This window comes from Odocoileus virginianus, chromosome 1, assembly GCF_023699985.2.
Source record: "Odocoileus virginianus isolate 20LAN1187 ecotype Illinois chromosome 1, Ovbor_1.2, whole genome shotgun sequence".
NCBI classification, from domain to species: Eukaryota; Metazoa; Chordata; class Mammalia; order Artiodactyla; family Cervidae; genus Odocoileus; species Odocoileus virginianus.
In genome coordinates this window covers 63,966,280-63,993,930 of record NC_069674.1, presented here as the reverse complement: position 1 = coordinate 63,993,930, position 27,651 = coordinate 63,966,280, and the positions used below count along the sequence as shown (strand labels likewise).

Here is a 27,651-nt window from a genome sequence, read left to right as displayed (position 1 = left end):
TCAAGCTGAAGTAGGGGCCAGCTGCTCTGGCAGCTCAAAGACTGTTACGGAAATGCTAGGTAATGCAGCAGGTCAGGGGAAACACTGTTTAGAAAGGCAGAGACTTCCTGAAACTCATGGATGCAAATTCTTTTAGGTACGGATGCATCAACTTGACTAACAACACTCTTCTAATGGATGACTTGATGTAGCCAGGTGAAATCAATCTTAGGTTTCTCCTGTCCTTATGTAAATGAGCAGGTAATCAAGCATGACTAACAATAACCAACTTTCAGTATACAAGATGATACATCACTTTAATTGTATGATTTATCAGAACAACAACTATTAACATACAAAGTACCATTCAGCTCAACTGCAGGTATAGGCAGTGACAAGTATCTAATTCTTCGAAGAATCACTTAACTCCCACAGTCTGTCCAGACATATTAACCTAAGGACACATTTATAAATAGCAAACATGACTTTCACATTGTAGCTTTTTCAAGCATATATACAGGTGTGGAGTCTTGTTGATGAGTTGTTTCCATAAGCTCTATTCTTGATGTATTCATTCTCCTGACATTAGTAGAAACAGTTTTTTTCTGCAGAGCAGATTTTTTTCTTCCTTATCCATTATGTACAATATTCTGGAATTAGTATCATTCTATACACTTCTGAAATAATATTTGAATGGAATATCTCTGCAGTACAATTCCTTGGGTCTTCTGGTAAGTTCCACCACTGTCAAAGAACTTTCAGTTGTAATCACTGTCTCACAAGAAGAGCTTAACTCTACTATTGGGTTTCAGCTCAACTCTACTATAAACACACCCTCTTTATAACTTGCTGTGTTAACCCTTGGCTTCAAGTCCTGGTGATGTAATGAGGGTGGGGAGTTCTGGCAGTCAGTACATTTCCTTATCACTTATTCACAGCCATTTAAAACCATGCTGTTATTAATCCAAGTTCGACATACCTTTTCTGAAATGTTCACAGTGCAGTATTTTTGTGGCCTAACAAAAGTTTTCTCACATCATTAAAAATAAACCTTTTTATAAAAATATAATACTTTAAATGTTTACATCAACAAAATCAGTTTGAGTATCCTGTGCCACATGCATTATACAGTAGTAAGCACAAAATCCCACAGAACAAAACATCACAAAAGTCCTGACTAGAGTAACTGTTCATCCAGGCGAAATGGTCAGAACTTTCAATCAACATATTTTTTTCCCTAAAATATGTTTTGCTTAATAACACAAAATGTTCTAATACAAAACTGGCTTCCCCCTGATTTGATTGTTTCCAATTGTTTGTGGGGTGGAAAGCTGCCACCTGACAAAGAGGCTGATATTTCCAGTCCATTGATTCTTTCCAAGGCTCTACATATGAGCCATGATTGGAACCAATAATGCTTTTAGTCAGAGGTATTCCACTTTAAAAACATGCTGAGTTACCTTTAAAAACAACTGTCATCACAAATTGTTTTATTTTCAGAGTTGTTATTAAAAAAAAAAGACAAGACTTCTAAATGTCCACATCCAGATTAGAAAAGTATCATTCTTAAACAGTTGATTTTTAACTGGCAAATATTTCACTGCGACTAAGCTATCTTATGAAAACCTTAATGTCGTTTATGTACAATATGTAAATATTCCCATAAATTTATAAACATATTTCAAGTCCTGTTGTTTTGAAATGTTGACTGTATTGTCTATGGATAGTTCTCTAATAAAAGGAATGTGTAGACAAAAATTTAAAAGAGAATGTTTACCTAACAGGCAAATGACAACATCGGTAATAAAAAAATGTGTTTTTCATACAACGCATAATTTCTTTGAAACATTTTAATTCTAAATGAGTGGCTTGGTCCCAGGGCTGCCATGCCCTACTGGGACATTACCATTTCTTTTGAATTTTCTGTCATTAAGAAGCCCTCAAAATGCATTGCTTCAGTTCCCCATATGAAATCAACTGGGATCTTGATTTTTAAAAATTTCAACCCAGCATTTGGGTTTTGGCCTGAATGTGACAGAAGCATTATCACAGCTGCAGGATTGCTGTTGGTCACTGGTCTGCGAGACCAAGCTGCTTGCTCTGATGCTTTGTCAGATGAGAAATTCTGTAGAATCCAGTCATTTTAATAACAATATAAGGTCCTATAATAGTGCAATCTTGGCAAAAGCAAAAAATAACCTGGTGGCCTTTCAGTGGCCTGGCAGTGAAAAGAAGGTTGGACAAAGGGTGGACTGTTGTTCAGGCAGTTCAGTGAGGTTTCTCAGAAGGGGACTCGATGGCACAGCTGCCTCCATCCATCATGTGTCCCCCTCGCCATTGACATTATCTTGTGATGACAACAGAGAAGGATACGGAGCGACACATTTGACGTTCACGTAAGTAGCATTCACATGAACATAGTGCTCCCCAATGAAAGTAGAGAATATCGCGGATATCCTGGAGACCAGTTCAGAAAAGGATGGGCGCAGCTCAGCTCTAGGGTGCCAGCATTTCAGCATCACTTCGTACCTGTTTCAGAAAGGACGCAATGCTGTGAGGACTCTGAAGGCAAGCACTTCTGCAAAAGTAGAGAACATAAGAGCTACAGAAGACGCTGCTGGGATTCTTACTTACAAGGGATCTGGGCAGTATTCAGGTTGTAGGAGCCTTCTTCCTTGCAACAAATAAACTGTTATGTCAAAGGTGTTGACGTCAGGATAAGGTGGTGCTCCTCTTGTCATCAGTTCCCAGAGGAGCACGCCGAAGGACCACTGGTCAAATAAGGGAAGGGAGAATCCAGGTGAGGGGAGAGTGGCCACACAAATATGAAAGGTGATCAGTAGGTCTTCATAACAAAACTTGGTTTAGTATTCAATATTATTGCCGTTTTAGGCAAAGTTTTCCTTGAAGACAATTAGTACCCTGTAAGTTTATGACTTGTTTAAAACAGAATTAAAATTTAGATTACAAGTAAATGTAAAGTTTTCAAAAAGGATGCCTGGAGTCCACATGATGATTACAATTTCATCATTAGTTAGCACAGTGCATTTTCCAAGTTCTTTCCTATAGAGTCAAAGCATTAACATGTTTCTATCCTTCTTTATTCAATGGCTTCATTACAATTTTAGACTATTAGTAAAAAAAAAGAAGACAAGGCTTCCAAAATTTAAATCTGTGGGATTTCCAAATGAATGGAAACACTCCTTAAGAAATGTAACCATATCTAAAAGTTAATGTTAAAAGGTCTAAGTCAGTAAAAGTAAAAATCTATATTAAAAATCAGAAGTAATAAGACTGCTCAGCATCAAGGCTCTTGAATGAAAATGAATTTCAATAAAATAACTATATTTTGAAAATGTTAAAGGAGGAAATTAATATAAAACAGCTGTAACATACTTTATAGGATGATCACAAGGACACAGAGAGGTTGACTGATTTGCTAAAAATTCCTCAATAAATCTGAATTCACATAGGGATAAACATTTCAGAGTTCATGACTCTTGGGTTTTGCTTGGTCTACTAAACTTCTCTAAATATGCAGTTTCTTGATTTAGAGCACTCTCCTTGGAATAGATCGGGTCATGCATGTTATCTCACCCTGGACATGTGCCGAGGTGGGGATGACACAGTGAGAGTAAGTCAACATGTGCGGGTCACCCCCTGGGCAGAGGACCCAGGAAATCAGTTCTCTCACGCCACTTCCAAGACACTTGCACACAGCAGCGCGTAGGGGCAGAAATGAGGCCCTGAGGAAACGGAAGCTTGGAGGGGAAAGAGAATACAGCCGAGACATGAAGAGCAGGAAAACATAAAACTGAGATGCAAGTGTAGCTCATAACTCGGCAAGGAGACTAAAGCATGTGTTTCTGAAAGGAAGCAAGCAGGTAGACATTGTAGTTGTTGATACAAATCTCCATGAATGACTTTTTCCTTTTGCCCAAGTTCAAGAACGCTTTAAGGCCACTGACTTCCTTGATCCAAATAGAGAAAATAAACTCCTTGGATGGGTGGGTGGGGGGAGGTGGGGCAGGGTACTAGATAAATCTGCTGTCTTCTGCAGCCTTTCAAAGTTTTCAAAGGCCTCAAAACCTTCTGAGTCACTTCTGATGACACCACTGTGTTAAGTCCCAGAACTTGCATTAGAATTTAAATCAATTTAACAAGTATCTATTGACCCTTGAGGGCTTCCCACATGGTGCTAGCGGTAAAGAACTGGCCTGCCGATGCAGAAGACAGAGGCAGGTTCAATCCCTGGGTTGGTAGATCCCTTGGAGAAGGAAACGGCAACCCACTCCAGTATTCTTGCCTGGAGAATCCCATGGACAGAGGAGCCTGGTAGGCTACAGTCCACAGGGTCACGAAGAGTTGGACATGACGAACGTGACTTAGCACACACTAACCTTTGATGATGCACAGGTAGGTTACTGTCCAAGTTATTGGACAGGCCCTGAGGCTGATTTAACAGGGTTAAGAGAATTATGCAATTAGTTATGCAATTAACTGTCACGTAGAACAATAAGATCTAATAACTGCAATACAGAGCAATTATAGTAAAGAGGCACAGATGTTGTGAAAAGGCAAAGGGATAACAGTGGGGTAACTAAGAGATGCTTCAGGAAGAAAGTGACAGTATAGTGGGTCCTGAGGAACAACGAGAGTTTGTTCTGTAGATACATGTATTGTGAGGGCAGAAAGAGTATTCTGGATGAAGGCAGTGGGCCCAAGGGTAAAGGGTAAGACACTCAAACGTGTTTTTTTGATTTTTGAACCATAAGGACAACAGGTCACTCTGCTTGATGCGTGGAGCAGATGAAGGGATGAAGGATAGATAAGGTTGAAAGGGGATCGTGTTTTTGAATGTTAATCATGGGTTAAACTGAAATCAATGGGACGTGACTGGGGTTGAGCTCCAGGAGATTGTATCTGTAAACACTGCTTTAAACAAACAGGGGAAGCTCATCCACAATACGGAGACCAGTTAGGACACTTTTGAACGGGGCAGGTGAGGGCTGCTACTGAATACTGGCAACATGGAACCTTATGAGACTGAACTCTGTCTCTCCCGGGAGAGACTGAACTCTGTCGGGAGAGTGAACCCTCTAATTCGCTCTCCCAAATTAGAGGGGTGGGAGAGAGCATGTGTCATCAAATGAGCTTGGCATGGGTGGGCATCACGCCCTTTAAAAAAAGATTGTCTTATTTAATCCTTATAACAAGTCTGTAATGTATTTCAGTTTGTAGATGTTTCAAGAATGAGGAACTGAAGTTCTGAGAGGCTGATTACTAGTGTGTGATCAGGTCTCCCTAACTGACAGCCTAGGTTATAGGAGGTCTGGAGGCAAATTTGCAAAAATAAGGGGCAAGAGTTGGATAAATTTAGTCCTGTAAGGAATTATAGTGAAATTCGCTCAGTCATGTCCGACTCTTTGGGACCCTATGGACTATACAGTCCATGGAATTCTCCAGGCCAGAATACGGGAGTGGGTAGCCTTTCCCTTCTCTAGGCGATCTTCCCAACCCAGGGATTGAACCCAGGTCTCCCACACTGCAGGTGGATTCTTTACCAGCTGAACCACCAGGGAACCCCAAGGAATTGTAGGATTTAGACAACTGGTATCAGAGGAGGGTTGGAGAAATCATGGGACAGAAGAGGTGAGAGGGAGGCAGTTTCATGAACAGTCTGCATTCCAAACTCCCCTTAACAGCTTGGACTGACTGGATGGTAGGGGGTGGGGAAGTGAAGGAAGAGAATTACTGACCAAGAAGAGAGAGGCTGGGGGTGGGGCATGGGAGGGAGGGATAGAGAAGGAGAGAGAGAGACAAAGGGGTGGGGGAGGTGTACGATGCCTGTCCATTAAAAATAATGGAAGCAAGTCAATTTTAGTTTCAAGTCAGGAGAGCACAGTCATTCATGCTTATTGTGTGAATGATCAAGGCTTTCTGAATATCTGAGCACCAGCAGTGAGCTCATCTGAAGAATCTCTGCCTAATTTTACCAAAGATGAAGCTGAAAGCAGTTATTAGAGGTAAGAGATTGTTATAAGCTATAAAAAGTGATAGGCACATTGCTGCAGCAATCAAAGAATAGATACAGCCAAATTTGAGCATTCAAAAAAGCAACTATCCTTCAATAAGAAAATAAATTAAAAAAGTAAACTGAGATATAATACCTTTATAAAAAAGCATAACTGATTTAAAGATGGATTAATTGGTAAAATTTAGCAACTGGTAGGTTGATAATCTTTTCAATAAAACTGAAAACTTCTGCTCTTTGAAAGATACAACTAAAAACGCAAGTCACAGACTAAAAAGTATTATTTATAAGAACACATATCTGATAACATGTACCTATAACCAGAATACATAATGAACTCTTAACAATAAAATAAAAAATTACCCAATTTAAAAAACACTAGAAAATAGAATACATATGATCCAGCAAGACTACTTATGTGAAATAAACCAGTTACAAAAAGACAAATACTACATGATTTCACTTATAATGAGGTATCTAAAGTAGTCAAACTCTTAGAAAGTAGAATGGCAGTTGCCAGAGATGCTGGGGGAGGGAGAAATGGGGAGTTGTTCAGTGGATATAGAGTTTCAGTTTTGCAAGTTCTAGAAATCAGTTGCATAGCACTGTGCACATAGTCAACTGTACTGTACAATACCCTTAAAATGTTAAGATAGTCAACTTAATGTTTTTTATCATAATAAAAAAAGAATATGGATACATTGATACTATTGATCCTCTCAAATGTATTATGCTATGTGAAGGAGAAAGACTCAAAGGCTATTTACTGTATGATTCCTTTTATAGGACATTCTAGAAAAAGTAAAATTACAGACAGAAAAAGGACCAGTGGTTTCCAGGTTTTAGGGGTTAGCACAGGTTACACCACCAAGAGGTGTAAGGAAATTTTCTGGGATGATGGAACTGTTTCATATCCTGGTTGTGGTGGTTGGGGTCATACAACTGATGCAATCTTTTAAAGAACTGCACAATAGAAAGGATGAAGAGTTGGTATATTGCACAATGGTGATACCATTAGAAATAAAGAAGTGAGGCATCGACAGTTGGCAGGAAAGAACCTGACTCTGAACACAGTAAATTTGTGTTGCTGATGAAAACATCTAGTAAGAGAGATGCAAAGGCGACTGTTGATGGGAATGGTTGAAACTGTTGAGAGAGGCTGACACCTTAAGACCAAAATCCTGGGGGACAGTTGCATGTAGGCTGTGAAAGAAAGAGAAGCTGTCAAGGTAAAGAAAACACAGTCTAAAAGCAGGAGGAAAACAGGATGGTAGAGTGGCCCTGAAAACACAGGAGAAGGAAATTTCAAGAAGAGAAGGACAGCTGAAGATATTAAATGCAGCAGAATGATGATGCAGGATAAGAAAGCCAGTTGGCTGAACAAAGGAGAAGTCAGTACTGACTTTAGTGAAAGCACTTGTACTAAGCACAAACACTATACAATACTGGATATGAGTAACTGCATGTATAGAAGATACTTCAGTTGTTGGAAAGGGTTTCAAGAGTATTCAGATTTTAGCTGAACTGCTTCTGGGCATTTGTGAGAAAGTAGACCTTCCTACAAACAGGCAAGTTTTTGTCTGTAGGTCTCAACATAATACAAAACATAAACAACATAAAGGTTTATTATAGGTGCTTGGGTATGTTTCATGTCAACATTCAAAAGATTGTGCTGTTCTAGAAATGAAAACTTTATGCAAATTTATAAATCCATCAATAACCATCAATAACCATCCAATCAATAATTATTTGTTGAAGCAGCATGGTATGGATTACTCAGGTTCACCCTTTATATAGCACAGTATAGAGTCCTTCAATGAGGGGGAAAGACATAGCACTTTGAATCTACAAAAGCCTGTGTAAATTTCCTAAGTCGCTCAGTGACAGTTGCTTTACAAGAAGTGCTAAACTCCTCGCTGTGCATGTGTATTTTTGTGGAGATAGTGGTGAGTGGTACAGGACTATCAAAAAGCTCAGAATCCCAACTCTTGCCTTGAGCATCCAAAATTTCATCGAACTTGTCTTAATAACTTTGCTGAGGTATGATTTATATGTCAAACTTTGCCAACGGTAAGTGTATAGTCAATGATGCTTAGTAAATTTATATAGTAGTGCAGCTATCATCACAATTCAGTTTTAGATCAATTCCAACATCCCAGAAACTTCCCTCATGCCTGTTGGTAGTCAATCTTTGCTTCCACCCTCAGCCCCAGGCAACCACTGATCTGTTTTCTGTCTCAATTTTTTGCCCCTTTCTAGAAATTTCACAAAAATGGAATTACTCAATGTGTAATAATTTTGACTCTGCCTTCTTTCACCTGACGTAATGTTTCTGAGGTTTATCCACATTGTAGCATGCATCAGTGGTTCTTTCACATTATTGAATAGCATTATTTTGTTGTCTAGATATACCACGCTTTACATACCCATTTGCCAGTTGATGGACATCAAAATTGCTCCTGGTTTTTTGGCTATTATGAATAACACTACAGTGAGCATTCATGAGCAAGTCTTTGTGTGGGCATATGTTTTAATGTGCTTATTAGCTAGGTATTCATACATCTCCTTGCTAAAATGTCTTTTCAAATCTTCTGCCTATTTTTAAAAAATGGGTTATTTTGCCTTCTTATTGAGTTCTAAGAGTTGGTTCTCCTTCCTAGCAGTTGTCAAGTCTAGATGAAATGTACATGCTTTCAGGATGGGTTAATTCTCCTTACCTGATGCCTTTACCTGTTATCATCACTAATGTTTTCTCAGCCTATCTCTCTAGCGCCTTTTTATTTCATCTTTTTCACAATCTTTCAGGATCAAAATCCAGGCAATAAGCTCTAGCATGGGCTATCACATCCACTTAGCAATCTTATCCACCCTGAAGTCCCATTCCTCCACCATGTCCTGAGATACATGTGTTCATTGAAAACAGGCTCTCAGTCACCCTCAGCTCATCCTCTAGTGACTCCTCCACTTCCTCAGGAACTGAAACTCTGCTTTCACTTAAAGACCACAACATCTTCAAAACTCTTACCAATAGAGGCCACACCTCTCTCTCTTGCTGAGTCACAGGGAGGAGGGTAGACAGCTTCTCACCTCCCAAAGCCGTACTCAGATCCCCATCCCCTGTAATATCTTAATAGCTGCCAATCCTTTCTCTTTTGCAATCTGTGTCTTCTTTTAATGCTATTTTCTTCCCACCTTGTTTGCTGATGTCACCAGTTAACACTTTTCTTGTTTTTGGTTGTTATCCTCAAGGACTGAGACATTACGGTTTCCCTACCTCCATATACCATAGTCCTCTTGATTTATGAAAGGCAAATAGAATATTCCATTCAACACCCAGGCTCCTCCGCACACTCTAGACCAAATCATTCAGGTTCCAAGACCTTTCTTGTGCTCTGAGTATCAGGAGCCTCTGCTGACCATACCCCATTTCTTCTTGACACTTTCTCTTCCTCTGGGTCTCCCACCTCTCTGCTTTTCTCCTTCATGGCATGTATGTAGGTTCCTCTAAATAATTGTATTGGAGTCTCAAAAGCCTATTTCCAGCCTTGACCTCTGCTATGGACTGAATTGTGCACCATCCTTTTCAAAATTCATATGTTGAAAGTCTAACTCCCAGTGTGATGGTATTTAGAGGGGAAGCCTTTGGGAGAAAGTTAGGTTTATATGAGGTCATGAGGATGGGATTAGTGTCCTTACAAGAAGAGACCCAGAGAGCTTACTCTTGCTCTCTCCCCAGCATAAGGCATAGTGAGAAGGTGACCACGTGCTTGCCTCACCAGAATTTGACCACACTGGAATCTCCATTTCCCACTTTCAGCCACTAGAACTGTGAAAAGTAAATGTCTGCTGTGTAAGTCACCCAGTGCATGGTATTTTGTTATGGCAGCCCGAGTTGATTAAGACAACCAGTGTTTGTACAAGCTACAGATCCACACTTCCAGTTGCATGAAAGACACCTCTGCCTGTATGTCCTACTCCCAAGTCAACCTCAGCATGTGCAAGGCACGATTGATATTTTTCCTCTTAAACTGGCTTTTGTGCCTCTATCTCACATAACTGTAATTGTACCAGTATATAACTTCGCTCAGCTATGACTTTCATCAATTTCTTGCTAAATACTGTTGTTTCTACCTCTGAGATGCCTTCTCTTCCGTATTTTCTGTTTTTATAGTATCTATGTTATTTCATATTCTACCTCTCATTTTGTCTTCCTGTGTCTACTCCTCTCAAAACATTTTGCAGAATGAAGAAAGGCTATAGTGTAATCTGATTACATTTTAATGTTTCCACATGGCCAGAGAATAAATTCCAGACTCCCTAGTTTGCTTTCCAAGGATCTCTATGATCTACGATGAAAATATTTTTCTCAATTTATTCTCATAACTTCCCCCTGTGCCTTCTATTTTTGCCAAATCACCACTGCTTATTGTTTGCTTAGAACTTTAAAGAAGTGTATCCTTCCTGCCCCTTTATCTCACCTGGACTGGCATTTTTTATTTCACTGTCCATTCCATCATCCTTACTTTAAAGCCCATTTCAAGAGTCACCTTCTCCACCAGGTGAGAGGGCAGTGTGGTCGATTCGGCTGCTCAGGTGAGTGTCTCCCCCACTCTGAGAGCTCTGTTGCATGCCCTCAGATGCCTGTTCTGTGAGAGGAGGATGACCTTTGCAGATAAAGGAGGGCTAGGCAAAGGGATAACGTCTTCACTGCTAGATATGCCTCAGGGACAGCTTCCAGGTTTCTCTAGGTAGAATTTTTCTGCCCTTGAGCTATGAGTGGCTAGATTAAGCCCAGTCTACTTTGTGAGTTAGTGATGAACATGGCTTCCCTCTCCTGCTGAGCAAAGTTCCTGGAGGGCAGGGCTTACACCAGGTTCCCAAGGACCTAACGTGCCATTCTGCTGGACGTTTATTCAAACATTTTTTGAATAAATGAATGAATTGATGAGGCCATAGTATGGGTACCTGTTAGACAATTAAGCCCATTTTTACTTATTAGAAAAAGCTGGAATTATGGTGTTGAAGATTTCTTTTTTAAAAAATTAAGTTCCCATAAAATTGCTAAAAAAGTTGGATATGAAAGTAAAGAAGAGTTTGAAAATGACTAAAAAAGCTGGATATGAAAGTAAAGAAGAGTTTGAGGTGATGAATACATTACCACATCTGACTTGGTGGTAAATTTCTGAGTCTGCAGGCTTTCTAAAGCCATCCATTTCACTGGCAGTTTTGCACCTGTTTTGTTGTGTACGCTATAGTATTCCTTATCATACACGTCTCTGGCAAGACCAAAATCAGCAACCTTGACAGTGAATTTTTCATCCAGCCTACAGAAAAAACAAAAATTATTACCAGTGGCTAAAAGAGAATAATTTACAGTGATTCTGAATCTCCATTGATTAGAACAAGCAGCTTCAGTATTTGAAATCCATAACTTCTGCAAGAAGGGCTTCATCTGGCCTGTATTGACTAGTGCTAAATCACAATGGAATCCTTGAATAAAAATGCTTGACATTTACATTTCAAATTCAACAGGCCAAGGAAAGAGATTGTGAATGATGTGGCATAAGAAAATCTTTTTTGCTTTAATGTAGATCTGGAGAAGTAGTAAAATTGGCCACCCTCCCAGCTTTCTTTGGTTGCTAAATCGAGTATGCCAACTGACTACCCAAAGCAATCAGTAATCACCACTTGTCAACTTATTAGCAATACTTAGTTTTATGGGGGAGATATGACAGGGGACTGTTATTTTATTTTTTCCTTCTCAAAGGGCTAGGCTAGTACATACAACTCTTTTCCACCAGTGAGGTAATAGAGAAAAAGGATACACAGTAAAGTATCTGGGAAAACAGCAAGGTTCCAGGAAAATCAGTTCTTCTATCTCAGGCTATGTATCCTTTGTTTAAGCTGGCTTTTATGTTGTTACATTGACCAAAACCAAGGTAGGAAATTAATAGCACAGTGCTTTCATTCACACATACCATAAGCCATGAATCAGTGCTATGGAAGGGAAAGCACTGAATCAATTACAAACTGTTGACTGTTGTATTATACAGCCCAGGCAGCCAGACACAAATAAACCTCTTTGTATATTCATTCTCAAATACCATTTTTGGTAGGGTTTCTGCAGGCTGACTTCAAATCCACTCTTGGGAAGTTACAATATGTTGGTATTTGTGTTACCAGCCCCTCTCCATTTCACTGTAAAATGCTGCAGATCGAATTGTCCCTTCCAAACACTAATGCAGTGTGAAACCACAACACTGGGGGCTATGGGTGGGAAGGAAAAAGAAAAGCTAGAGCACACAACAGCTGTTTAGGACCTCCCTCTGGAGAATTCCTTTTAAATTTTGTTTGATAAAGCCTGAAAACTCCACCTACATACCCAGTGCTTACATATCGATTTAGAACTGTGACGAAAATAAAGGACTTTTACATGAGAAGAGAAAACATCCTCACTAGCCTTGAAGAGTGGGTAACAGATTCTTCTCTGTCACTTAATTTGGACTGCAGGCACAGAGATTCTTATACTTACATACAGTTTCTTGCAGCCAAGTCTCTGTGGACAAACTTTTTGCTTGCAAGATATTCCATGCCTTTGGCTACTTGAAGACCAAAGCCAATAAGATCTTTTACAGTTGGGTTCTGTAATTAAAGAGAATTGGAAACCCATAAACATAAGCATTTACTGTTCTAGCTATGGTCTTAGAATTCTGAAATATTGATAAAATTACCTTATCAATTTCTTATGAACAACAAAGAATTACCTATTTCAAATAATAACTTGTTTCCTGTTGATAATAATCATTTACTTAGTATCTGTTATTTGCAAAATACCATGTGAGAGGTTTTTTATAAATTTTGGCTAATCCTTACACCCTCACTTCTGTCCATTTTCCAGATGGGGAACTGGAGTTGTTTTAAAATGTGGAGTTTATTATTATTCAGGTATGGTACAGCCAGCAGATGGGAACAAATGCCATCAAAAAGACTGTTACTCACAATTCCCAAGAGAAGGAGGATGGCATGTCATGCAAGGCCACACAGGGAGCACCGGGGTTGGTGAGGAGGCAGAGGGAACAAGGGGAAAACATATTAAGAGCCTTTATGGTGATTTCTGTGGGAAGGAACGGGTGAGGCAGGGGAAGTAGCTTAGAATCGGCTGGTTTGAATAACTTCAGTGTGCTCTGTGGTGTGAGGACTGTCCCTAGGAGTCTGGTACCCAGTTTTGAAGTGATGAGGGCAGGCAGATGGTGGCCCAGGGTGTTGGCACCCTTTAAAGGAGGTGGTTGGGGTATGGGCTCTGGAGTGGTTGGCTTAGTGATGAAAGACATGCTCTCTGAAGGTGAGCTGTTTAATACCTCTGGGAATTTGCCAGTCCTGTGGGAAGTGGGGAAAGCAGTCCTTCCAGGGTTGGCAGGTCTCCAGAAATACATGGTTAACACAAGAAGCTTTGAGAGAAATAAATCACTATAAACCTCTCAGATGGTGAGTTGCGGAGTTAGGATTTTAGCCTGTATCTGTTAAGACTCCAAAGCTTATGCTGTAGTGAAATCAATCATATTAGAGGCCCTCCTACTGGTACTGAAGCAACAGTGGCCTGAACCCACACAGAAAACAGGAGATCTCTTTCTCCATATGTTCAACACACAAACTTGGATGGACAGCGTAATAGCTTTAGTAACTTTAAGAATTGAATCTGAAGTCACCCAGATATCACCGCAGTGCCTGGTCATCAGGAACAGGATAACTCTTCTTCAGCAGCCACAGCGGAATTTGTGAGCTCAAGAGGCAGCCAGTGGGGACCCAGCAAGGAGGGCTACAGCCCCCCTTAATGCAACCAGCATGTAGAGAGGTCATTTCCTGTGTTTTTGGCCTCTCTTTAAGATATATCTGTTAGTGGTTGTAATAAGTACAAACTCCTTGGACTATAAAGGCAATGGTACTCTGTAAGGTAAATTCACCTTTACCTTATTTGCAAAAATTCAGAGCTAGAGAGTATTCTCTTTTGACTGAATGCAAAATATTTCTTTACTATCCTAGAGCTCATTTCTCTAAGAATCTGATCCCATGTTTATGAAGTTTTTTTGATCAAGAGTAAAGCTACTCCATGACTTCTGAAGAGGTCTGTTCACACAAGCCAAAAAGCAGCCTGGGGCCATCTGTGACTTCAGTTCTGGAGACTGCTTCTTCCCTCCTTGCTCCTGGTCTAGCCATTGCTTGCTCAGCCTTTTTGGAACTAGCATATATGTCACTAACAAAACTGTCATTTGGAAACATCTAAGAGTCTCTTTTGTAACCCTGAACTCATTCATTCAGCAGATACCTCCTGAGAGTCTATGTACTTAACTCTATTTTAGGTGTTGGAGCTACAGTAGTGAACAAAATACACACAAAATTACCTACCCTCATGTGCTTGTACTCTAATAAAATGTGTGTGTGTGTGTGTGTATACATACATATATACATATACATAGCTATCATTTATTACCTGGTAGAGTACTGTTCAATAGAAATATGAGACAAGCCACATATGTAGTTAAAATTTTTCTAGTAGTCACATTAAGCAATTAAAAAGAAACAAGAAAAAATTATTTTCACAGTATGTTTTTCAACCCACATATCCAAAATAATATCATTTTAACATGTAATCAGTATAAACAATTACTGATGAGATATTTTACCTTCTTTTCTTATACTAAATATTGAAAACCTGGGATGTATTCTATACTTACAGCAAATCTCAATTTACACTAGTCACCTTTGACGTGTGGCTTAGGGCCAGAGTTTTGGACAATTCAAGCCTAGTGTATCATATGAGGTGTGACGGATAACAGCAAAGCAGGGCAGAGGAGAAAGAAAGAAGGCACGAGAGTGTAGTGGTCAGCTGCAATTGTAGAGAAGTCGGGGAAGCTTTATTTTGAAGATGACATTAGGGCAGAAAGCTGAAGTTAATAACCAAGTGAGATATGTGGATATTTTGGAGAAGAGTAGTCTAGGTGCAGAGACTAGGAAGTGCAAATGTCCTGAGGTGGAAGAGTGGGCAGCAACTCTAAAGAATAGTGAGATTCATTCATAATTAATTTTCAATGAATTTCCTTCTAAGGTTAAAACTCCCTTTGGGCTGAGGCTCTTTCTGGCTCTACGTCTCCTGTGCAGTGCTTTTTGTGGTGTAGAGTAGGCATTGAAAGATGTGCAACTGTCTGGGGGATGGCAGAGCAAGGCTGCCTGCGGGGCAGGTAGGAATCACTGTCCCCGGAAGCCCTTCTATGTATCACTATATCCCCAATAGGACAGAGGATTTTGAGAAACCAGAGAACTGAATGGGCCTCAGTCTATTTGAACAGTGTCAACATTTCACATGGGTTTCTTTGGCTAAAAATTCTAAAAAGGTTCAAAATAGCACATTTTGGAAGGCTGGCTGGCTTACAGCTAGTTCACGAGTTAGTAAGCTTGGCAATATACTTACATGAGTCTCATTTCTAATGAAATTTCGAAGATCCCCGTGTTTCATGTATGGTAGGACCACCAGTGGAGACCCCTCGCTTCGAAGGCAGATTCCCAAAAGCGAGAGAACATTGGGGTGACTAAAATCTTTCATGATGATTCCCTCAGTCAGAAACTGGGAAACTTCTCCTATGTCAGTGATTCCTGAGAAAGCCAGCAGTGGAGACATTAACTTCATTACAGGGACAACGACTACTTCATCAGGTTCAGGGAGAGACAGGAGAGACTATGAAACCACTGGACTACACCTTGCCCTGATGCCTCAGGCTCAGCGTGTTTTTTTTACAATACAACTGAGTGAATGATGTCACCTGTGCTGCACTTTCGAGTCACCACCTGCCCTTGTTTTTGAAAGAGTCTAGCAATCAGTCTGTCTCCTGCAGAACCATAGTTTGTCTCACACAGAAAAAGGAGAGGGAAGCAGGCCAGTCCATTTCTGTAGTGACTGTCTAGGGCAGGGGTTGGCAAACTTTTCTGTAAAGGACAAGATAGTAAATATTTTTGGCTTTGGAAGCTGCATGGTCTCCGTTGCAAATACACAACTCTTGCCATCGCGGTGCAAAAGCAGCCACTAGTGACTGATAATAGTGGCTGAGTCTTGATAAACTGTTTACAAAAACAGGCAGCAGGCCATAGTTTTCCAGTCCCTGGACTAGGAGGATTTGAAGACCAAACGTTGCCTATGCTATCAAAGTAGACTCTTTTGTTATAATAGTTTCCAGACAGAGATCCCAAGGGCCTGATATTAGTCAGCACTAATGAAGAGTTAACAACCTTTAATTTATTAATCTGATTAGTATCAGTGTCAGTGATGATACTCTTACAAATGCAGTGCATTCCAAGACCTGGACATCCATCTGGACCAAATAGAGATCAACGTACACAAGGGACAGAGAAAGATTTCTTGGCATTAGGATTTCTTACTACAACTGGCAGTAGTGCTCTTTACTGAGGCAAATTTATTGACAATTATACTTAATCCATCACAGTTTGTAGTTAGATTTCATATAAATTGTTGCTTTAATTATCTTGTGGTTAGACTTCCAACAAAATGAACCATACAGAACACTGTTCAGCATGCAGATTTATGTTCAAAAAGGCTGAAATATTTCTGTTGATAACATATCTTGTAGGAAAAACTTTCACACATGCACTGAAAACATTAATTCAAATATAAATTTGTAATGTATCTTGTTAACATTTTTTTTAGGCTGCCTCAAACTATGAGCAGAAACTTAGAAATGGGGCAAAGTACACTGACTTGACATGTGAGACCTGTTAGTAAAGGTGAAGCCAGGCCAACTCTACTATGAGGATGGTGGGTTGTACAAGACAGTAATTCATGCCATAATTATGGCTCTGGGTCATTAATAAAGTCTTAGTTTATGTTTGGAAGCATTCCATATTTCTTCTCTCTCTTTTTAAACAGGAAAAAAAAATTAAACAAAGTTTAATAACACATATACATGGGAAAGACCCAGGAAAACTGAGTAACTCTAGCATTCCCTGCTTCTTAAAAAGAGTATGCATTCCATTTTAAGCAGATTTTTCTCAATAGTAAATAATACTAAAATATATATATATTCTAGCATTAAAAGGGGGTAAGTATCACTTGCTAAGGAAGTTCATTTAATTAATGGATTATCTCATTCATCAAAAATGTGGATAAGTGAGGTATTACCACATTTATAATTTTTCAATTTTCTGCTGTTTTCTCTTGTTTGACTTATTTCATTTTTTATCTTTTTGATGGAAGTTGTGGTTAAAGAAATAATTATAGTAATGCCTCTGGGCACAATGAGTCATTACTACTGTATGTGCCAAAATGCTTCCAATAGTTTCCATAAATGTCACTTGCAAAACAAATACTGGAAGCCAAACATATTTAAATGATACTTAGGTTCATCCAAGAATCTCATTTCTCTTTCATTCTTACTTATGAGAGCTCTGAGGGATAATTTCTGAGGAAACATTTCAATAAGAATTTCGATCAAACAACATTTCAGGATTAGATCCATTGTTCCAGCTAGTCACTAATATTTCCACAAGGGAAAGTGTAAATCAACATTTTATTATGGACTGTTTATTAGTCTGCAACCACAGAAGTGTACTCCACTGTTAAATAAAATACAACTTACTATTCAAGGATTTTACAGCACAGTGAATTTTCTTATCATCGTGGTCCAACAAAGTTCCATGATATACACACCCAAAATGTCCTATGTGATAGAGGGAACTTGGTTAGTGCTGCATTAGTTTTATTTGTTTAATATTATTTATTAAGCTCTTCATGATCTTCATGTCTTTTTTGCTTCCTACATGGCAAAAAAAGTGCATTGTTTCTTATGCTTTTGATTAACAGTACCACTACTTGTGTGTGTTTGTAAAATATATAGATGTAATATATTTTACCCAAAGATAAAAAAGCAATATGATTATTTAATACATGGTAAAATATTTAGACAATGTAATTATTATTAGAGGTTAAGATAATAAAGTATTTAATAACAAATAACAGTGGAACCAGTGAAAACAGGAGTAACATCTGCCTCATATAAGGAACACTATTATTAAGGATCAAAAATTATCTTTTAAATATAAAAACAAAGTTTTACCCACATGAAGAACTACAATAAAATAAGTTCTCTATATTCCAATAAACTGAAATGAAATAAAAATGTCACCATCAGAAATAAGATGAGCATTATAGAATAAGGACTTCCCCCATTAGTCACTGGTTAATATGTAATCCAGGCTGGCAGAAACTGAAAGACAATGACTTAAATGAAGCAAATTCACTCTGAGTCATTTCATCCAGTTCTCTCTGGTGTTAGCCACATCACTTTCCCAATGGTAGCCTTTCTTCCAGTGGCAGCAATTTTCCCCAGAGGTGCCAAATGTCTAAGAGCTGTGTAAGTCATTAATTCACCCAGCTGGCTAGGGCTCCCTGAGTGCCCAGCACATGAGTGCTGGGCATTAGTCTATCCTCTTGTGATGCAAAGATGAGTAAATAAAACCTACACTCTTAAGGGCTCACATTCTCTTGGAGAAAGCATGTAAACAAACAGTAGTATTCACAGAATCATTCATATTACTACTTTATAAGAGAGATAACTGCCATTTTAGCATCTTTCATGATAAAAATACAAAAGACTAATTTTAGGATATGTAGAATTAGAACATGATTAGTTTAGTCACACATTCTAAAACTGGTAGTTACTGGGATTTATAGATATATAAAGAACTATGTATTACTCTGATGTGAAAGATGTCTGTTAACAGTGAGGCTGCTATTTGTGAAGGGGAGCAAGCTAAGGACTAAAATCTGGAGTATATTATAGAGAAATGTGTTGATGCCATCACAGGAAAATGGGAAGGCCTAGTGAACACATAAGGCAAACTGTCCCTTCAGTCTCCTCTGCATCATGCTGGCTGATGTCTGTGCTATCTCTTGCAGCACATACTGAGTAAAAGGATCAGAGGCCATTCAGTATTAAAGGTAAAAGCTTTTTAGAAAAAAAAAAGGGAACAGTGGAGTTCATTTTCTGGCTTCTTGTTGGTTTCTTTTCCTGCTCAATATTTCCTCCAGTACTGTATATGCTAGCTGTTATTGCTGCTCTGGCTGGCTTAATACAAATATTCATTCCTCTTTGTATAAAGAAATTGGAGTGCATTGTAGAGATGACGTATGCTGCTTCAGATCAAGGGAAGGCTATAAATTCCCTGTCTTCTGATGCTGTCCAGCAGTGTACAAACTGCTATAAACCAGGACTTCATAGAGTAAGTCAATATTCTCAGGATAAAGAAAGACGAAGGAGATATGAGTAAAAATATTAGAATTTAATAGAATGATTTTTAGACAGAAGTAAAAGGCACTTTCAAGAAATTATAGTTGTCATTATGAAAAAGGTGAGGAAAGAATGTGATTCATTAGTAAGATGTCTGGGAGATTATCAAGTTGTCTCCATGCACAGGGGCAAATCCCCATGGATGTGATTTGCAGGGTTGTATTTCTGCAGAACAGAAATCAAGTGCACTTGTTATCACTGCTCTGTCAGTTGCTTTCACCATTGTCTAATTCCTAATCTGCAAAGGCAGAAGATAAAATGCTTACTGGAAAGTTGTGTTTAACAAAAAGCTGAGTGGAAATACTTACCTCTTCCTATGACTTCACTGAAATGTACAATCAGACTGCTCGGCCCAATTACTACGTGCTGAACTGCCTGGACCAGCTCTGGATTTAGAGCACTGAGGTCGATGTGGACGGTATTTTGCAGTAATGGACTGGATATATCAGAGTCCCCACTAGTTAAGATGGGGGATAGATCTGTCAGAGGATACTGCACTTGTCTGCATGACCCATTCTGAGATGAGTTAGGAAACTGGTCTGCAAGATTAAGCAAAATTATTAGAAACAGTAGCAAAACCTCAATTAGTGGGGACTGCAACAAGAGGAGCAAACAATTAATAACAAAATCAAAATTTAAATTTAAATGTAAAGAAATAATTATTGTATCTCTAAATGAGGCTAGGAAAAACCTTTACAAAGGAATTGATCTAATAAAATAGTAAATTGGTAAAAGATATGGGTATGTGTGTGTGTTTGTAAAAAACACTTGTTGATTTCCTTACATTAAGGAGTAACTTTGAAAGCTTGTTTTTTCCTTTTCATTTCCTTAGACATTTCTCTTTTATATGGCAAAAACCAAGCCTGAGGTTTGTTTTTTTAACATACTACACTCGTAAGAATGAAAAGTGGCAAAAGTAGTCAAGCAACTGCCTTGTCCCACAAAAATTCAACTGAACTATAAGAAAAGGAAAACAGAAGGCTTTTGAGAGACTACTGTTTATTAATGGAATTTATTAGTATTGCTCAAAATGTATGTGGATTCCTGGTCAAAGAAAAATATGTATAATGAAATATTATATACCTTTCTCTCTCCCTCCCTCTCTCTCTCTCTATATATATATATATATATACACACACACATACATACAAACAACTAGAAATATGTAATGGTTAAACTTTTAGAAACAAAAACTTTCCCCGAGTTCTCCATCCTGTGGTGGCGGCAGCAGATCTAGTATCATTGTTTAGAGGGAGCAGCTAAGGACCAGGTTAGGGTGCCATCCTCCTTGCTTAGCACTTGAAGGGCACTTGGAAAGGGATCAGATCAGCATTCCTTGTAAGTTGATCTTTATAACGAGTCTTAGGCAAGGTTCCCTTTCACTAGGTAGGAAACTGTGGGGCTGAGAGCACATTTCTTAATGTCACATAGGGCAGAGAAGGCACCAGTTGCTTTGCCCTTTCCAATGGGAATCCATACACGTCAAGGAGAGGGTGTTATATTGGAAGCAACTGACTTGAAGATAAACTAGGTTGGGTATTGAAATGTATTAGTATATAATACACAGAGAAGGGAGGCCTATGTGGGGGGAGGGTCCTCATTAGCACCAAAAAAAAATATTGTTTGCTTGCAAATGATCAGGAAAATCAGAACTTAAGAGAGCGGCATAAAAAGAAAGTTGATGGTACCTCTGATTATTTCTAAACCCACTTAAACATGTTTAGTGTTTGCCACATTGAACAGTTTGGGTACTACATCAATTTGGCCAGAGCAGTAAACTCAGCAGTGGTTCCAGAAGAGCTTTGGGATCACCTGTAGTTATGAAAATTGTAAGTTATAGTAATCATTAGCTAGAAATGAGACAGATGCCTTCTACATCCTTCTTTAAAGGATGTAGAACATTAGGGGAGTGCTTGAGATGTTTGATGGGTGAGGGATGGAAGGAGCCTAGCTGGGTGTCTGTTGCTTTAATTCCAGAGTCAGGGTTTCAAAACCTTTCCTAGGGGGGAAATGCAGATGAGCCAGATGATGGAAACTATAAACTCAGTTCCTTTGCCTTCACTTCTCAAACTTTTGCACCTAAAGATTAGGGTTCTAAATTCTCAGAGGTGCAGAGATGGAGGGAAATCCTTGATGAGGCACAAGAAAAAGTTCTCTGGCACAGAAATTGCACTGACTTTTCTGTTAAGTTCAAACATGTGCACAAACCATCAGTGTGATTCTGGTTTGACACACAGTGTATTCTAAGTCTGCAGAAAAGACTCATAAGGAGGCTGTCCCCACCACACACACACACAGAGAAGCTCTCTAAGTGCCTCTTTATTAGGTATTGGCTGTGCGTTTCCTCATTCTTCTCTGGGTAACCTTCTTTTGCCTATTTTACTTTCCCATGCCTCCAAGGAGTAGGTTCACTGTAGCAAACAGGATGAAACTCAAGTTCCTTAGCAATGATGACAGAGGACTGGTGAGCAATGGGGCTGAAGGAAGATTACGTATGCTTCTTCAAAAAAGACACTAGTGAATTTTAAAGATCTCAAACTAGAGCCATTAAATGTGAATAAAAAATAATAAATAGGTCTAAATCTCAAAACTATAAACTGGATTTGATTTTCCCATGCTGTTAAGGGTTTGGATTCTTAAAGGTGAATGGAGTCATATGGGAAAAGACAACGTTAATGGTGTCTGTAGAACTAACATAAACTTGAAAAAGTAAGAGGAAATAAGTGTTGAAAAAATTAAAATGTTAAGTGCCTCATTGCTCTTGTACTTGTTTTGATGAGCAACTTCTAAGTTCTGCAGTATCCTCAAGGATCTGTGACTCATTTTTTTTGTCCAGTGGTAAATATTCAACCAGGAAAATGCTTGTACTTGACTCATGTCCTGTAACTTCGAAAAGATAATGGAGCAGATACAATACAGACATTCTGCTTTTACCAGGAGAGTTTAAACAAAACAACATGAAATACTGTGGTTAATCTGACAATTAGGCCTAACATTAACTCTCCTTTTTAAACAGCATAACTGAAGGTTCCTGGTGGCTCAGATGGTGAAGAATTCCCCTGCAATGCAGGAGACCTGGGTTTGATTCCTGGGAAGATCCCTGGAGAAGGAAATGGCAACCCACTCCAATATTCTTGCCTGAGAGATGCCATGGACAGAGGAGTCTGGCGGGCTATAGCTCATAGGGTCACAAAGGGTCGGATACGACTGAGCGAGTAAGCACACACTGGTTAGACTCAAAATATATTCAAGTCCTGGGATGCTGTGGATAAAAGACTGGGTGCTAACAGTTCATTGAGACTCCTTCAAAGGAGTGCTAAAGGTATAATTTAAATGTCTGAGGATCAGCAGGTAGAAAAAAAATATAGCAGTACCAACTTTTGTTTCAATAAGTATGTCTTGTATCTTAACTCTTCCTGGGTTGTTAAAGAGAGCTTCACAGTTTCTTAGCATTGCACTCAGATGATAAACAGCTTACCTTTGTTCAAATGATTTTTAACATGAACTTTTTTGTGAGAATAGAGCTTAAAGACTCTAAAAAATCTCATATATGAGCTCATTTAAAAATAGGACTCATGTAACTTTGTGTCAAATTACATACTTCTTTGGCCAAAGAAGAGGTGACTACTTCTATATTTTTATAAAAATATAAAGGCAAAACCAAAAATAAACAACACTGCCACAACCCACTGAGGTGTATGTATAGGTATTTTTCAGAAAAATAAACTGAAGTATACCTTCTGGAAAAGTAGCTCGGTAGTCTACAGATTCATTGGAAACCATTTCTGTAGTTGGGCTTACACTTCGGGCACTGACAAGCCTATCCAAATGTGGAGTGTGTACTCTTGCATCATAGCGAACTAATTCACTGCCCAGATCTTAAAAGAGAGAGAAAGACCTCGTTAAAGACTTGGCTATAATGGGTCCCAGTAGACTTTGACCCGGTGACCAGAACTCATGGCTTTTATGGATTGCATAAGACCACACACATGAATCTATGACAATTATAAACTGTAATGATTGCATTGTTATGGCAGCTCCTTTAAAACAGACAACAAAAAAAGTTATGCACCTTTAATTTGCTTCCTTTTTTTCAGCCACAGGAAAAGCCCGAGTAACAGTAAGAGTATTATTGATATTGAGACAACACCAACAATCAATCCTGTGAAATTCTGATCTGGTTGAACTATCACTTTTCCAAGAACAGTTGAAGAAATTGCTTGCTTCCACTACAAATGACAAATAAAAGTCAGAAATTAACCATGATATGTACAAAATACACTACACAGTTGAATCATGATCTCTCTAGGCTCAAAATAATACCTGGTTATTACTGTTCTAGAAGTGGAATAATTGCCTCCAGAGTATTAAGACATTCTTCAATTCTTGTTCAGTGTTCAAATAATTAGGGGCTACTAGTCACTGAAATACTTATATGATGCCTAGCTGTTTGTGCTTATAACTAGGTACTAGGAATAAAAAGATAAAAATCAGTCTCTGACCATGAGGAACTAAAGTGTGAAAGGGACACAAACACAAAAGTAAATGATTTTAAAAAATAAAATAAATGATTATAGTTCATGATGATATGTACTGCAGAAGCATGAACATATTGTAAGAAGCAGAGACAACAGAACATTAATTCTGTCCTAGAGGATATGGTAGAGGGCACAGGACTCTCCCCATAAGAAGTGAATAATTATGTTATTATTATGGGATAATAAAATCTCAGAATATTTTTATTTGCTTTGTTTTGATACATAGAAGAAGTTTTTGATGCTCCTTCCAGCTCTAACATGGTATCATTTTTAGGATTTATGGTCCATTTGAACTCCAAACTCTGATCTCATGATTTAGCTTTTTATTTTTAAATTTTTCATATGTTCCCATTTCATAACTTTTTGAAAACTTCAGGAACCCTTTAAAAATCACATATATTTGGATAAACAAAATGTGGTATATCTACAAAGTGGAATATTACTCAGCCTTTTAAAGGAATGAAGATAGCTGTTTATATGAAAAAGGTTACTATAAAATAGTTTCTTACTTCAGTTCATCCAGTGTAAACACATTCTTTTATTTATGGGACTATGCATTTGAGATCACTGTGGCTGGCAGTACTGTGTTGGCTCTGGCCTCCTAGGGTGGTGAGAGGTGGGAAAAGACACCACTGAATGTGTCCTTATCCCTCCCGAGGATTACAGCAAATTTCAGCAAGAGTGTGGCATGATGGAGAAGAGTGTAGCCAGCAAGGAATTTTGAGACCTACCCTTTGAAGCTTGGGAAGGAGATAGTGCAACAAAAACATTACTATTTCTAAAATAACAACTAAGAATCAAGGTGAACTGATGAGCTAAAGCCTACACACAAATGAGCTTTAATGATTTATTTTAAGCCTGCAAGTGACATAATTACACTGGCATCTTTATTTACATCATGAGAGGAAAGCAGGAATCCCACCTCTATATTTAGTTCGCTGTTCAATTTCAGCAAGTCATTGGGGACCGTACATAAAACAGCTTCAGAATGTGAATGTATATTTTCACAGCTCTTATTTCCAACTTTTAACACTTCCCCTTTAACTGCTTCAGGGTCAATATCATTTCCCTGGAAGGAAAAAAAAAAGAGCTTGTTAACACTTCACAATTTTGAAGGAATGCAAACAATTATGAAGGAATATAAATACACTGCAAACACAGGCCATGTTGTTTATCAAGGCACATGATTATCTGACACTCATTTTCATGGGGATTTGGATGGTTGAAACACAAAGTGACCATTTCAGGGTACTAATTAGTCAGGAATCATGATCTAGCTTTTCCATCAAATTGGATTTTAGAGAAAAGGAGAGATTCTTGACTCACACCCCTACGTCAAATGATGTCTTTTTCGTAATCAACTTAATAATGTTTTCAGGGAGTACTGATAGTTGGCAAAAGGGAAATAATTTAGAGATTCAGTTTGAGCTGCCTAATGCAGAGACACTTAGCTTGGGCTTCACTTTTAGAATCACACTGAGAGCTTTATATAACATACTGATGCCCAGGTCCCATCTCCAGAGATTTTGATGTATGGATATAAAAGTCAATGTATTTCTTTGGTGTTTGAATTGGGCAGTTTCTTTTCACCCTTCTTGCACAGTTGAATCCTATACAAAAACGAATCCATTTTAAAAGACATTCCTGTAAGATGCCCTAAGACCCTCATTATGATGGCAGCATGATTATATTATTTTGAACAATTATATAGTTACATAAGGACTTTAAAAACATTATTCAATTTGACATATTTAGTTAAATGAAGTCACCATTAGGCATTTAAAATACCACTGTTTTGTTTAAGAAACCAATAATTACCCTTGGGAAAGAAATGAAAACAGAGGTACCGTTTCTCATATGAAGACTTAATGAGTTTGGTTACAGTATTTATTAAAAAGCCATTAGTCTGAGGAGAAAGATATCAAAACATAATTGTATTTTTCTGAGGGACAAAGAGCAGCCAGTAACAATGACAGTACTGCTACCTTGTTTTCCACTTTATTTTACATGATCTTTAATACTTGACAAACTAGTCTTACATTGCCTCATATAGATCTCAGTAGAGTGCTAGGTAAGATATCCTGGGAAAAGAAGTTAGAAGAAAATTCTTCTTTCTAACATGAATTTGGAGTTTAAAAAAATGGATATAGACAAACTCTATCCTTATGATACTTCTAGAGGCAGTACGTGTACTCCGTTGAAGCAGGTCAGCCACACAGGGCAAGCCAATGCAGAAGCACATAAATCTAACAGGTCACCTTGAGGCTTCAAATGACAACTTGTTGGTTAGGACTGAGGAGGGGTAAGGCCCTGGACCACATATTGGAGGGAATTCAGGAAATGACAAAAGAAAGAGATTAAAGAGCTGGAAGGCTTGATTTATGAGGGAATGACTAAAACGTGTCTTGCCAGATTAGATAATGATGAAGGCTGGGGGAAGGGATGAACATACTGCATCTACATTTCCAGTACTCCTTCTTTTAGGCTCAGGGTTGCCTAGGATGTTGCATAAAAGCATCTCCAAAACAAAAACAGATGACAAAGCTGAACAACGAAACTCTTTTTTATTTGTGCCTACTAAGAAATGCACAAAGATTAGTGACTTTATGTTAGAAATTAATATCAGCTTTGTATGTAGAGTGATTACTTTAAAAGTCTACAATCCAAGATATCAAAAACGTGATACTGGAAGTCCACTACTATATAACAGACAGGACTGAATCAGGAGAAAAAAAAGAAGGTATAGTCTCGTTTTTGTCATTTAAAATAAACATAGCTTTATCAAGCTGTGGAAAAAAATGTATATGTTTAGAAATTTTATTTACTTTTTATTATTTAATATTAACTATTATTAAATAGTATAATATAAATAGTAGAACAAAATTGAATTAGCTGACCTTTCAGTCATTATATATAAGGTTTTTTCATTTTTATTTATTTGGCTGTGCACAGACTTAGTTCTGGCATGCAACATCTTTAGTTGTGGCATTCAAACTCTTAAGTGGTAGCACGTGGGATCTAGTTCCCTGATCAGGGATTGAATCTAGGCCTTCTGCATTGGGAATGCAAAGTCTTAGCCACTGGACCACCAGGGAAGTCCAGTAGGTTTTTAAATAAAGCAATATAAAAGGAGATTTCTGGTCTTCAATCCCTTACATACATAGAGCAATCTATAGAGTTGTAATTATCTCATTTTATCCTGTAAAGACACTTCCCTGAGGTAGGGATTATTGTCATTACTGCTTTCACATTGAGAACTAAGGTTCAAGAAGAGACTTGGTCTTGAAGCAAATCAATTCTATTTGATACAAAATAAGGCTTCCCTGGTGGCCCTGTGGTAAAGAATCCGCCTGTACTGCAGGGGCTACAGGAGATGCGGGTTTGATTCCTGGGTCAGGAAGATCCCCTGGAGAAGGAAATGGCAACCCATTCCAGTAATCTTGCCTGGAGAATCCCGTGGACAGAGGAGCCTGCTAGGCTACAGTCCATAGGGTTGCAAAGAGTCAGACCCAACTGAAGTGACTTGGCATGCATGCACTGCTTACCATCTACTACTGTATGACAAAACACTAGTTACTGAGAATATAATGATGTAGTAAGAGTTGCTTTTTCTCACTGCAATGTTAAAATGAATACATTTCTGAAGTGAAAAAACTATTATGTCACATGTCATATCAGTATGTTTCTTGCCGTTTCCTTTGCAACTCTGGCCAGGTATGACATGTTTCTACCTAGGACTCAGGACTGG

At 38.5% G+C, this 27,651-nt stretch overlaps 1 protein-coding gene across 4 annotated transcripts in view; it reads right to left on the bottom strand.

The window, feature by feature from the left end:
- Positions 1-277: 277 nt before the first annotated feature.
- MET (MET proto-oncogene, receptor tyrosine kinase) overlaps positions 278-27,651 on the bottom strand; it is a 110,921-nt gene continuing 83,547 nt past the window's right edge. For 2 of the 4 annotated variants that reach the window (XM_070468782.1, XM_020874466.2), the window contains 10 exons: positions 24,826-24,972; positions 23,438-23,594; positions 23,103-23,243; positions 19,674-19,904; positions 17,656-17,736; positions 15,480-15,661; positions 12,546-12,655; positions 11,172-11,337; positions 2,614-2,750; positions 278-2,508 (listed from right to left, as the gene is read on the bottom strand). In XM_070468782.1, coding sequence (XP_070324883.1) covers positions 2,298-2,508; positions 2,614-2,750; positions 11,172-11,337; positions 12,546-12,655; positions 15,480-15,661; positions 17,656-17,736; positions 19,674-19,904; positions 23,103-23,243; positions 23,438-23,594; positions 24,826-24,972 — 1,563 coding nt within the window. In that variant the 3' untranslated portion in view covers positions 278-2,297. The remainder of the gene's footprint in view (positions 2,509-2,613; positions 2,751-11,171; positions 11,338-12,545; positions 12,656-15,479; positions 15,662-17,655; positions 17,737-19,673; positions 19,905-23,102; positions 23,244-23,437; positions 23,595-24,825; positions 24,973-27,651) is intronic. The other 2 variants (XM_070468771.1, XM_020874467.2) reach the window with 2 other exon arrangements.